The sequence below is a fragment of the Sinocyclocheilus grahami genome, unplaced genomic scaffold, assembly GCF_001515645.1.
Source record: "Sinocyclocheilus grahami isolate Dianchi unplaced genomic scaffold, SAMN03320097.WGS_v1.1 scaffold2249.1, whole genome shotgun sequence".
Taxonomy (NCBI): domain Eukaryota; kingdom Metazoa; phylum Chordata; class Actinopteri; order Cypriniformes; family Cyprinidae; genus Sinocyclocheilus; species Sinocyclocheilus grahami.
The window spans coordinates 9,770-22,749 of NW_015507428.1; the positions used below are offsets into that span (position 1 = coordinate 9,770).

General features: G+C 40.2%; 1 protein-coding gene and 1 long non-coding RNA gene across 3 annotated transcripts in view; both read right to left on the reverse strand.

Annotated features, from left to right (window-relative positions):
• The window catches only part of prpf39 (PRP39 pre-mRNA processing factor 39 homolog (yeast)), a 22,302-nt gene extending 9,596 nt beyond the window's left edge, over positions 1 to 12,706 (reverse strand). The window contains exons 1-10 of one of the 2 annotated variants that reach the window (XM_016260923.1): positions 12,551 to 12,706; positions 10,267 to 10,781; positions 10,068 to 10,193; positions 9,696 to 9,814; positions 9,140 to 9,307; positions 8,904 to 9,066; positions 8,445 to 8,552; positions 6,284 to 6,448; positions 5,766 to 5,892; positions 129 to 397 (exon numbers count right to left, since the gene is read on the reverse strand). In XM_016260923.1, coding sequence (XP_016116409.1) covers positions 129 to 397; positions 5,766 to 5,892; positions 6,284 to 6,448; positions 8,445 to 8,552; positions 8,904 to 9,066; positions 9,140 to 9,307; positions 9,696 to 9,814; positions 10,068 to 10,193; positions 10,267 to 10,781; positions 12,551 to 12,563 — 1,773 coding nt within the window. In that variant the 5' untranslated portion in view covers positions 12,564 to 12,706. The remainder of the gene's footprint in view (positions 1 to 128; positions 398 to 5,765; positions 5,893 to 6,283; positions 6,449 to 8,444; positions 8,553 to 8,903; positions 9,067 to 9,139; positions 9,308 to 9,695; positions 9,815 to 10,067; positions 10,194 to 10,266; positions 10,782 to 12,550) is intronic. The other variant, XM_016260922.1, reaches the window with a different exon arrangement.
• On the reverse strand, positions 405 to 895 carry LOC107574487 (uncharacterized). Its single transcript, XR_001607680.1, has 3 exons — positions 812 to 895; positions 661 to 667; positions 405 to 489 (listed from the first exon to the last, which is right to left on the reverse strand). It is a non-coding gene; the product is annotated as an uncharacterized lncRNA (long non-coding RNA).
• Positions 12,707 to 12,980: the final 274 nt, after the last annotated feature.

Genomic DNA, 12,980 nt, shown 5'->3' on the forward strand with positions numbered 1-12,980 from the left:
TATATAAAATCATTTTATATATATATATATATATGTAATTATTTTTAAACAAAATATATAATTAAATATAAAAAATAATTTTATTACAGTTATTAAGATTAAATCATTTAGTCAAAGTAAACCTGCACCTCATCTTTTTCGACGGCCTCCAGCAGCACTTTCTTGGCCTTCCCGATGCTCTTCTGCACTTTGACCAGCTGTCGGGCCAGTTTGACGGCGTAGAAGGACGCCTCGCTGCTGTTCTTCCCGTTGGTGATGCCGTCTCTCAGCAGGGCCTCCGCTTCATCCATGTTTCCGTGACGACGCTCCAGACTCACCCTCCTCATCCTCACCATCGCCAGTCCGGGAACAGCTTCCTCCATCGCCTTCAAGATCCGCCGCGCCTCCTCGATGTCGCCTGTAGACACATCCCAATGTCAAAAACACAATTATACACATGCAGTACACGGACATGAAACAGATGTGCTTTACAGTAAATATACTCAACAGCTTTCCATTGATGTGTGGTTTGTTAGGATAGGACAATATTTGAAAATCTGAGGGTGCGAAAAAATCTAAATATTGAGAAAATCATCTTTAAAGTTGTTCAAATGAAGTTCTTAGCAATGCATATTACTAATCAAACATTAAGTTTTGATATATTTACGGTAGGACATTTACTAAATATCTTCATGGAACATGATCTTTACTTAATATCCTAATGATTTTTGGCATAAAAGAGAAATGTATAATTGTGACCCATACAATGTATTGTTGGCTATTGCTACAAATATCCCCCAGCGACTCAACACTGCTTTTGTGCTGCAGGGACACATATATCATCCAGCTCTTTATACAGTGGAGGTCAAAAGTTTTCAGAATCTGCTAAATGTTAATTATGTCAGCCAAAATAAGAGAGATCATACAAAATGCATGTTATTGTTCATGTAGTACTGACCTGAATAAGATATTTCACATAAAAGATGTTCACATACAGTCCACAAGAGAAAATAAGAGTTGAATTTATAAAAATGACTTGATTCTTAATACTGTGTTGTTAGCTGAATGATCAACAGCTGTGGTTTTTAGTTTAGTGATAGTTGTTCATGAGTCCTGCATTGGTCCTGAACAGTTAAACTTCCTGCTGTTCTTCAGAAAAACCCCTCAGCTCCCACTAATTCTTTGCTTTTCCAGCATGTTTGTGTATTTGAACCCATTCCAACAATGACTGCATGATTTTGAGATGCATCTTTTCACACTGAGGGACTCTTATGCAAGTATTACAGAAGGTTCAGACGCTCGCTGATGCTGCAGAAGGAAAAACCATGCATCTATCCATTGGACAGCATGTCTGATATAGGGATGTCAATTTTTTATCATTTCCATGATCGATCGTCGTTTAAATTAACAATCGATTAATTGTTAAACTTAATGCTGCAAAATGCGTCTATTGCAGCAGCACGCAGTCCGCATGACAGGATGTGCAACAAAAAAAAAAATTCACACGAATTAAAGGGGTTTTAGTCTGAATAAAATGCTAGTAGCAGAATTATAAAATGAATAGATGTGATTATGATCATTTGATAAAATGAAGAGCGCGTGCCGTACGTTTGAGATGATTTTACTTTGTTGACTGTTTCCTATCCCGACACGGAGACCGCTGAACGCGCCTCTTTAAATGGTTTCGTGGTGCTCGTTTCGTTGTTGTATTTTAAAACACAATTGCAAATGCTTTCAACTGACATTAAAAATAAAATGATCCCAAACGTAACTGTGGAGCGTGTGGCTGTGCTGCGCAGTCAGTGAACCGCTTCCATCGGCGCTGCTGCAGCAAAACACACGGTTGCTCACATCATTATCATGTGAGTATTATGACAAGTACTTAATTTGATCCTGCTGGATCCTGTTCCGCAAAATGTCAGATTTTTAATTGTGTTCCGGTAGGCCTATTTGTTTTTAGTAATCCGGCATTTACAGTGCATTAGATCGTGACAGTGCATGCGTGCATACGAGACGGAGCGAGCGCGGGTTTAGATGTATTTGGAGGTTATTACTCACGTCTCATTCGGCACAAATCCAAATGTTTCCATATTCGTAATGTATTTGAATGTTAAACTATTATTTGTAATGTAAACTAGGCTTGTACTTTACACGAATTCGCATACAGACAGAGTATGAGTCACATGAGCAAGAATGTCCTTAACAGCAACTGACCAGTGTAACCTTTTATATGTTTGGTTGACTATTTTATTTTGATAATGAACAGACTGCGATGTAAGTTTGAATTGCTAGAATATGTTGGGTGTGCGCGCGAGGCGCCAGTAAAAAAAAAAAAAGCTCAATTTTTGGAGCAAGATATAATCCGCAAAAGTGTATACTTTTATTTCTGCACACTCGCAATAAAAACAGAAGATTTGTGCTTTTGTAAAATAAAGCAAACAAACAGAATGCACGTTGTCATCCTTTCCGTGAACTTGTTTATGGAGCACCTCGCCACACTTCTGTTTTAAATCTGATAGTTTAATTATTTATAAGTCAGACATATTTCACAATTTTTTTTTAATGAAAAATTATTTGTATTTTAGGCCTATTATTTACATAGGCTATACATTTTCCTTAAAGCATTGCATTTTGTCCCAGGCAGGGCTCTACAGTGCGACCATTTCAGTCGCATTTGCGACTGAAAACTACTGCGTGCGACTATGAAAACATATTTATGAGCACCAGTGCGATGCCACCTCTGATCCTCATTAAATGTCTGAAAATACACCTACATGCCAATTTTGTGTTCTTCCACCTCTGTACAAATTAAATTTTAATACTGATTTCATTTGATTTGTAACTTATTCTTCTTATTCTACTTGATCTTATTCTATGGTTTTAATTAGATTTTTTTTTTTAAACTTATAAAATATGCTTTTTTTTTTTATTTGACAAAAGATGACACTTTTAATAAAGTTAGAAAAATGCCATTACAAAAGGTAAAAACAAAACTCCACTGTAAATCACTTTAAAGGAGTCAAATATCACCTTGTAATGGGAAGGCAATTTTTTAATCAAATTTTGGATTATTGATTAGAAGGTGCTCCTAAATTTTTTACGTTAGGAGCATAAATGCTCCTAAAAAGAAAAATAAGCGCAGAGCCTTGCCAGGGCTTGAAAACCTGTGCCTAAGCTAGTTAGGTCCTACAGAAACTTGTGAACGTTGCTCTTATTGTGGCTTCATCGTTTAGTGACATCTTTGAATAGTGGTCAACTGATATTGGTTTTTTGACAGCCGATGCCGATATCTTGGAAAGCAGGGTGGCCGATATAATATGTATTTTATTTACTATTTAAGAAATTTGAAATAATTTTAAAATGTATAAAAAAAAAATAAGGGTGTAAAATAAACATGCTTATACTTTAAATGACAAAGTATTTTTCACAAATAAACAAATATTTGATAAAAATATAATTAAAAAAAGTAGTAAACACTGTAACCAACGGGGCACTCAGTATTCTGGGAAGTTTGTGTGCATTGGGAATCACATTTTTCCAAATAAAGCCAAGGTAACACTCATTTTACATACCGCACACAGTGGAAATGACATGAATATGACAGTGGGCAAATGCATGAAGCGCAGCAGAATTAGAAATCACCAGTTTAAAGTTTGTCGATCGCGCGTCTCAGTGAAGCTGAACTCTCTTCCTGTCAGCATTCAATTCACACGGACTGACCGTCACGCAGAGAACACTTCACAAGATCTCACAGCTGGATTTGACTAAGTTTGCAAGGTTTTTGAAATTAAATGTTCATTCAAAGATTTGTTTAAATGATATAAATGCGTATTTGCTGAATGCTGACGGCAAACGAGAAAGTATTATAATGTTTGCCTTTCTGTTACTAACAACAAAAGCAATCGTTATAATACTTTTTTGTATTTTAATTCCTTTGTTTAACAGTTTTATCTGATTATTAGATAGACTTCTGTCCGTGGACAGAACTGTTAACGAAGACAGCGAACAAGAGGGAGAATATGAGCAAAATAAAAGTCCCGCCACGAACGCATCAGCCAAACAGAAAAACTTATCGGCCAATGCCGATATTTGAAAAATGCCAAATATCGGCCGATATATCGGTCAACCACTATCATTGAATGCTCCGGGAAAACGTATTGTCAGTGTCAGTCACAGCGCCTTTTAGTTGCTGTTTTGAATCCAGCAATTATTAATTTACAAATTATAAACTCAGATTAATGACAAGTGTGGTACATAAATGCTTTGTTTATTAGATGAATAATTGGTTAGCTGGAAAATGTTACATCGCGCCCATGCTTTTGGATGCCGTTCGAGCCTATAGCCTACATTCACCCGGCTTTGTTCTTGGTCACGAATTTCCACAAATTCAATAATATTTAGGCATTGTTTCTTTTCCTAAAACCTCACCATCTCAGCCTCTAATTTCGCAGGTTTATTTTATTGTCTTTCACTTTTTATCACTGTTTTCGCATCTCTTACTGCGGGACATGCGGGAAGGGAAATGAAAGATTTCATAGCCATGAATTAAGAATTCGTTCGATTTATTAATTTGTTCCCTCATTTTAGTTAAATCATGGGTTAAGGAACAAAATTAATGAAACATGGACAGTGGCTGTAAATTAAATTAGTGAAGTAAAGGGGTCATATGATGCGATTTCAATTGTTCCTTTCTCTTTGGAGTGTTACAAGCTCTTGGTGCAGAAAGATCTGTAAAGTTGCAAAGACTAAAGTCTCAAATCCAAAGAGATATTCTTTATAAAAGTTAAGACTCTGCCACGCCCCCCTAAAATGCCTCGTTAACACACCCCACATATCTACATCACTATGTGGGAATATTTGCCTAACGCCACCCAAATGTTCACGCAAAGGCGGCGTAACTTTTATTCTCGCTGTAGTATTGTTGCTGCCGCCATGTCCTGAAGACGCTTTGTTTCGTTGTGAAAGCAAAACGACTTTGTTTGGTCTTCCAAAAGAGGACACGACTAGAAATCAGTGGTTAAGTTGTATTTATAACACTGTTCCAGAACACTTCAACCCAAATATTCAGATGTGTGCAGCACATTTTATGGAGGACTGTCTCCTGATCCTGGGAGAGTAGACTACAGTGCCGGCTGTTCTGACTCAGACTGTAAGTACGTTTTTTACATTTAAAGAGTTTGCCACTGACGATTCAAATGCGGTGTAGAGTAGCGCTTGTTTGTCATTTCTCCGATCACAAACGCAGACATGGTTTTATGTTCACGCGGCGCAACGCAACGCGTAAAAACAATGTACAGTATGTGGAAAATAATGTGTTTTTTGAACCTTAAACCGCATAAACACTTCATTACACCAAATATGTTCTTTTTAGCAGCATCAGATAACCCCTTTAATTAGTCGTAGGAACTAATTAACGTTGTAGGAATAAATAGCCTATATATCTGTCCTGCAGCCACGCAAAGCGCAGAGCACGATATGAAAGAATTATCTGGGGAAATGACTACTACATTTCTATTGCTTTCCATGTTGAAGAACTTTGTGTTGTTTCTATTTTAATGTACTTTTAAAGTTTAAATCACATTAAAAGCTTAATTTGTACATTATGAATGAATGACGCATTTATATACCATCACTCACAGCCGCTCGCACGTGTTTTGCGCATGAGCCGCACGCAGCCCAAAATTAAATAGCTTAATCGAGCATTGATAGCTTTAAATGATTGCATCTCTTATCGACAATTAATCGATCATCAATTAATCGTTGACATCCCTAGTCTGATATTTTACCTTGCTGCTCTTCAAACGCGGCCCAGAGCAGGTGAACGGTAGGTTTCTTGGGCAGGTGGATGCTGCAGGCCTTCTTGAAGATGTGTCGGACGCCTTCGACGCTGTAGCTCTCCAGATACTTGGCGTACTTCACAACACAAGAGAGAGACAGAGAGAGAGATAACAGAAGAAGAGGGAAGAGAACACATAAAAATTTAGCTTTCGTCTCACATCCCCGCACTGCTGAATTTCCATTGACAAGATCGTTTTGAGAATTTCTGTTTTAAACCCATCAGCACCTTCATGGAACCAATAAGATAAGTTTCTGTAAGGTAGAAGGAGACGGAGAGGTGCATTGTAGTTGGCAAATGCTGCGGTCAAATCTTGTGTGGCAAGCAGGCCATCCCCTAATATAACAGATACAGTCAAATATCAACGTTACACGCAAAGAGTGCAGCAAGTTTTACTGTGGAGGTGATGAGGGAGGTCAAAGGGTGGAGAGAGGGAATGAGGCGCGAGCGGCAGCTGCGTGTAACTACCTTGATCCAGAACTCCTCGTAGAGCGCGCAGGCGATCAGGCAGCGCTCGAACAGAACCACCACGCGCTCCGGCGTCCCGTTCTCCAGCTCGAAGTCCAGGTACTCCCTCCAGTTGTTCAGCTGGGTCTTCTCCAAGGCTTTGACGTGGAAGTACGGACGCTTTATCTGCGGAGAGATTGGCGTTTGTTATGCAGCAGTCTGGCATATACACTATACCAGTCAAAGGTTTTTGAACGGTAGGATTTTTAATGTTTTTAAAGAAGTCTCTTCTGCTCACGAAAGCTTGCATTTATTTGAGCAGAAATACACAAAAAAAAAAGTAAAAATTGTGAATTATTATTATAATTTAAAATAGCTGTTTTCTGTGTGAATATCTGTTAAACTGTAATGTATTTCTGTGATGCAGCGCTGAATTTTCAGCATCATTACTCCAGTCTTCAGTGTCACATGATCTTCAGAAATCAGTATAATATGCTGATTTGCTGCTCAAGAAAACATTTATTATTAAATGTGAATATTTCAAGATGTTTGTTTTTTTTCAAAGTTAAACTTGCATTAATTTTTACATGGCTTTCTAAACATGCGACTCCATTTATTATTAAATGTTAATATTTCAAGATGTTTGTTTTTTTCAAAGTTAAACTTGCATTAATTTTTACATGGCTTTCTAAACATGCGACTCCTTTGTGCGAGACGCGAGTGCAACAGTAATAGATGCCAGTCTAGAAAATGCGCGAAATATGCGTTCTGTGTGAACGGCTTGGTTTCAGTTTTGATGTAAACAAGATCTTCTCTGCATTGATGTTCTATTTTTCTGCAATATTTTTAATGAACAACGCAGCAGCACAGCATAGTGGGTTCAAATGGATAGGGCTGACAAAAATTTTATAATGCAACGACACTTATATCGTCATCGCATCTGCCTCCTTAACGCACACCTAAAATTCGAATGTGGATTTTTATTTTAAATTCGACGAATATTCGAAATTAGAATTTTTTTTGACAGCCCTACTCTCTACTCCGGTGTAGTGATCTCTAACAGACACCTGGTAGAAAGTAACATGATTTAGAAACAGCACTAAACTCCAGCAAGATAAAGTCCTTTTATGCAAAACCACTGATCTTTATCTACACATCAAGTATAATAATAGGAACATTGAATCATCTTAGAGAGTTTTATCGTCTTGACTAATCAAGGAACTTTGCTGACGTACCATGGGTGCAGCAGGTGCAATGATATTACGCAGCGACTGAAAATAGTCCCCCAGCTAGGTAACTTCCAATAAGCCTATTTCCAGTCGCTGCGTAATATCATTGCACCTGCTGCACCCATGGTACGTCAGCAAAGTTCCTTGATTAGTCAAGACTGAGTGTGTTTGGCTGCACAGACGAGCACAGAACACTGTTTAGAGTCCCAGCCTCAGAGACAACAGAGCAGAGGATTTATTGATGTATTTACTGTATATTGCTGCTGCCACACAGATCTAAAATAAACATGTGATTTATTTCCCAGCTGTTTACCTTCACAGACATAACCCACTGTTTTTGTAACTTGTGTGTGTTTTTAACGTAAACTTGTGTGTGAATGAGAGCTTAGTTTAGTACTCGCATGCTGTGACAGCCGCTTTCTGTGCGTGTGCTTCGGATGTGTGCGCTCAGAAAACCCTATATCAGAAGTTTAAACTCATATGGTTTAAAACGCATGATTTCAGCGAGATAAACATGATAATCAGAACCAAAACAGATGTTTTTAGCAGGTCTGAGCTGTAAAGGCGCAGCTCTCCTCTGGAAAAGGGGGCGGGGAGCAGCAGCTCATTTGCATTTAAAGACAGGCACGTTAAACAGCATGTTTCTGCTTCCACTCAAAATAGGCATTTTCAAAATTATCAATAAATGATCTGTGGAGTATTTTGAGCTGAAACTTCACAGACACATTCTGGGGATACCAGAGACTTATATTACATATTGTAAAAAAAGGCATATAATATCTCTCATATAATAAGAGGCATAAAAATGTCTCCTTTAAGACTTTAAAATGTGATCAAACTGAATTTAAGACCTTTTAGGAACCCATAAAGGACTCAGCAGAGGACATAAAGGCTAATCCAATCACTAACCCGGAGTAAGAACAGCAATGATGCTTATAATCAGAAACACTCACCCCTTCCTCGAAGGCCCAGCGCTTGCTGACTTCATGCTCGTTGTGGTTAAACACCTCCTGGCGGGTCTCGGTCACCTTATGCCTCATGTTCTCGATCTCCGTCACTCTCTGGAGGGCAAGACACAGCATCCTGAGCATCGCATCGAAGGCGCAAACATTTGATCTCGTCTGATGTCCAGCTACGCAAAAGGTCTACGTCACCATGAGTTTGACAGAAACAGTACGGTTTGCACACCCAGTGAATCAGCTCTGGCCGGTGCTGGGACGGTGGCATTTCGTCACGAGCCCGTCCCACTTTTAGCCCAAGTCCCTGATTGGATGCCAACCTGGACCCTCAGGTTTTCATTGGCTGCTAACGGAAAGACACCTCTTCAAACCTGCACACGTGTCCAGGATCAGACGCCCTTACCCTACCTCTGCCATGTTTTGAAGCCCGCGGAAGAAAGGCGGCGCTCTTACCTTGGCGGGATCCGGCAGGTCCTCCGTCCCCGGCGGAAGCTCTTCGCCCGGCGCATCGTCTCCGCTGGGCTTGTTCTCGTTAGCCAGCTCCACTCTCAGCTGCACAAACTCCTCCTCAGACAGGAAGTGCTTGGGGTTGTTGCTCTGGACGTGCTCTTTGAACCTGAACAGAGAGCGATGATGTTTTACAAAGGGAACTCCTGACATCAGAAGCAGATATCAAAAGTGACGCTCACTTCTGGAAATGCTGCGAGTACAGCTGGGTGGGAATGCAGAGGATGCGGTCGTAGACGGCTGTGACGTTGGCCAGCTTGCCCTGCTCCGTCTCCCAGGCGATGTAAGCCTCCCACAGACGGTCGGAGCGGAAATCCGTGCCACAGGCCAGAACTGCGTGCTCATAGGACCTGAAAGAACACAAGCAAGTCATTTAATCAGGGTGTTTGCAAGTTCAATATCAAATTAAGGACTTTTAAGGACATGTGCATGTGATTTGAATTTTATTTGTGCATGCAAAACACCCATAAAACCTAAAAAATAATCATGTATATCAGATTTTATAACGTGCGTGTATGAAATTTAAAATACTCAACACGTTTTTTTTGTTTTTTTTTTAAATATATAGATATTTACTGTAACTGGTATAATGTACTAATAGATCAACATTTGCTTCCCAATCTAGTTGTCTGATGAACCTGCAATTGTATATTACAAATATTGTATTGTCACTTTGGAACTATCCGTTTTATAACATTCAATCTTCGTATTTTTGAGGTTGTTAAAAGCTGCACTTACGCTCTGATGCGGTTTTCTGCCTCGCCGTCACTGGTGTCTTGGTTCTCTCGCAGGAAAGCGATATAATGAAGCCACAGGTCGACGCTGAGCGGAATGGCCTGCAGACCTCGGCGGTAAACCTGCGTCAGGGGGAAAAAAAAAAGATTGTGATGCTTTTTAACAAAGCTTGCTGAGAAGAGAACTTTAAAGTGTGAATCTCATGAAAACATGTCAGATTTCACCTCCAAAAATAAACTTTCTCTTGACTTTGACAACAAAAATGGATGATTCTCATGAGTTCTGCCTATTTTAACGCATGTTCTGGTGACAACAGGAATGTACGATTCTCACGAATCCTGCGCCTTGCTCAGTCCTGAAGTCATTCAGACTCACCTCATCAGCCATGTGTATGTAGCCGTGTTTCTTCTCGATATCAGCATACTTCTTCCAGTAGCCGTAGCAGTAGGGGTAGTGCAGGAAAAAGGCATCAAACGCCTTCCGTGAAGCCTCCAGGTGGTTCTGAACCAAAAGAAACGCTCATAAGCCACTGATGAACGTCTGCACTGCATGTGACACTTTTAAAGGCACTCACCTCCTGTTCAACATACTGCAGGAGGTAGACCCAGCCATTGAAGTCTTCAGGATTGTCCTCCACAACTTTAAAGAGCCGCTCGTAATCTGCAGGGAGCGCGGGATCTTGTGCGGGATCTGCGTCTGTCGCTGGTTCCACCGCTTCTGGTGTTTCTTTAGGGGCGTCCTCCAGCTCCATATTGGAAGGGCTCTCCGAGTCCTGATTCGCCGCGTCCGGCTCCATGTGCTGTCCATTTGACTCCGGCTGCTGCCCGAGGATCTCCGCACTGGGCTCTGAAGGACTGGCTGTGGTGTCGTCGTTCTCTGCTGCAGACTGGAGTTGCTCCGTCGAGTACAGCTGGAACTGCTCCGATGCAGACGCCTGCTGGATCGGCTCGCACTCGTGGCTTTCCGGATTCGCCAGAGGAGCCTGTGCCACCGTCGGCTCCGTGACATCATCGACCCCTGCGACCTCCATAGCAGGAGCGTCCCCGTTATCAGGGGCATTCGTGTCCAGCATCCCGGTCATGGGCTCACCTGAAACAATCACATCAAATGCACAGGTAAGTCTGAAGACAACATAATCGTCTCATAGTTCTGCTGGCAATGTAAAATGTGACCCTGGAGCACAAAACCAGTCATAAGGGTCAATTTTCCAAAATTGAGATGCATGCATCAGCTGAAAGCTGAATAAATAAGCTTTCCATTGATGTATGGTTTGTTAGGATAGAACAATATTTGAAAATCTGGAATCTGAGGGTGCAAAAAAATCTAAATATTGAGAAAATCATCTTTAAAGTTGTTCAGATGAAGTTCTTAGCAATACATATTACTAATCAAACATTAAGGTTTGATATATTTACGGTAGGAGATTTACAAAATATCTTCATGGAACATGATCTTTACTTAATATCCTAATGATTTTTGGCATAAAAGAGAAATGTATAATTGTGACCCATACAATGTATTGTTGGCTATTGCTACAAATATCCCCCAGCGACTCAACACTGCTTTTGTGCTGCAGGGTCACAAATCAAGCAACATCTGACGACAGGGTTTCTGCCGGTTTAATGAAGGTAAAATGTAAGGAATAAATTGCAAGGAACGCCACACTTCAATATGTTCATCAAATGCAAGCAACACTTCAAAGCATGACAACCTCCATCACTTTTTAATTAATTTTACAAAAATAGGATGCAAAACGGCCTGAAGAAAAAGACTTCATGTCTTCATTTTGCATCTCCGGTAAACGTACACTGCTGTTCAGAAGTTTGGGATCGGTGATATTTTTAATGTTTTTTTTTTTTTTTAGAAGAAGTCTCATCTGCTCATCAAGGCTGCATTTATTTAATCAAAAATACAGAAAAAAGTGTTAATATTGTAAAATATTTTTACCATTTAAAATACTGGTTTTCTATTTTAATATACATTAAACTGTAATGTATTCCTGTGATGCGCAGCTGTATTTTCAGCATCATTCCTCCAGTCTTCAGTGTCACATGATCTTCAGAAATCAGTATAATATGCTGCTTATTATCAGTTGTGCTGCACAATATTGTTTTGGGAAACTGTGATACTTTTTTCAGGATTCTTTGATGAATAAAAAGTTAAAAAGAAGAGCGTTTATTCAAAATAGAAATCTTTTCTAACAATATAAGTCCTTACAGTCACTTTTTATCAATTTAACACATCTTCGCCCGAATAAAAGTATGACTTTATTTCAAAAAATAGAAGGAGAAATAACATCTTGATTTCAGGATGTTTAGAAATTCGTTCTGAAAACCAAGACAACAATGCTGAGGAAGATGATACGCATTTTCTGCAACATTTAACGCCATAACTTCACGAATGTAACGAAGACTTTAATTGGCGGAAGGCCTCTTTAAACGCTGCTGCTTTGACGCGATCAGTATTATATAAAGCGCTGTACAAATAAAGGTCACCTGAGAAACAAAGCGTTGTGAAACAGACTCCACAAGAATATCCCAGAGGCTTTGCGATTATAACGTTATATCCGCGGCTAGATGAACTGTTCGTGTCGCGGTTCCTGGTCGAACCTCACACGGTAAACCGTCGAATTAACGTTAGCTTGTGAACGTACCGATCAAAACACGCTCTCGGGAGGCATTTCAAAGGCGAGTTCGTTTCTAAACCAGCACAACGTGTTATTAAAGTAAGAAAACGGTCTGGTTTCGGCCTGGTCTCCTCGCGCGCTAGCTAAAGTGCTAGCTAGCCGCCGCCGCTCGTTTACCTCAGAAGCAAACGCGCGCGAATCGCGGGAAATCTGCGGCGGGAAGGATACTTACCAGAATCTTCCATGAAACTGGGTTTAAACGGCAGATATTTTCACAACTTCTTCGAAGTTTTATGCGGTTGTTGATGACATGTGGTCGATCGGCCGCGCTCTGTCGCATTCAGCACCCGCTGCGTCGAGCGCCGAGAGAAGGACACGAGTCATGCGCATGCGCACCAGCGACACTCGTGACCAACTCTCGCGAGACAAACGAGCAACCGCAGCTTCAAAAACAAGCCCGATATTTTTTTTATAATTTATTAGCATCAGTATTATTTACTGCCAATAAATCAGCCCGGAACACACGAAACTGAAACTACCCTTTCATCTGGAAAAAAAAGCAAAAAGCTATTTTACAAAAAGCAGGAACAAAGCTCATCTCCAAGCGCAATAGGATTGGACGGATGGAAAAAGCCAGTGATAATTAATGCATTACAAAAACA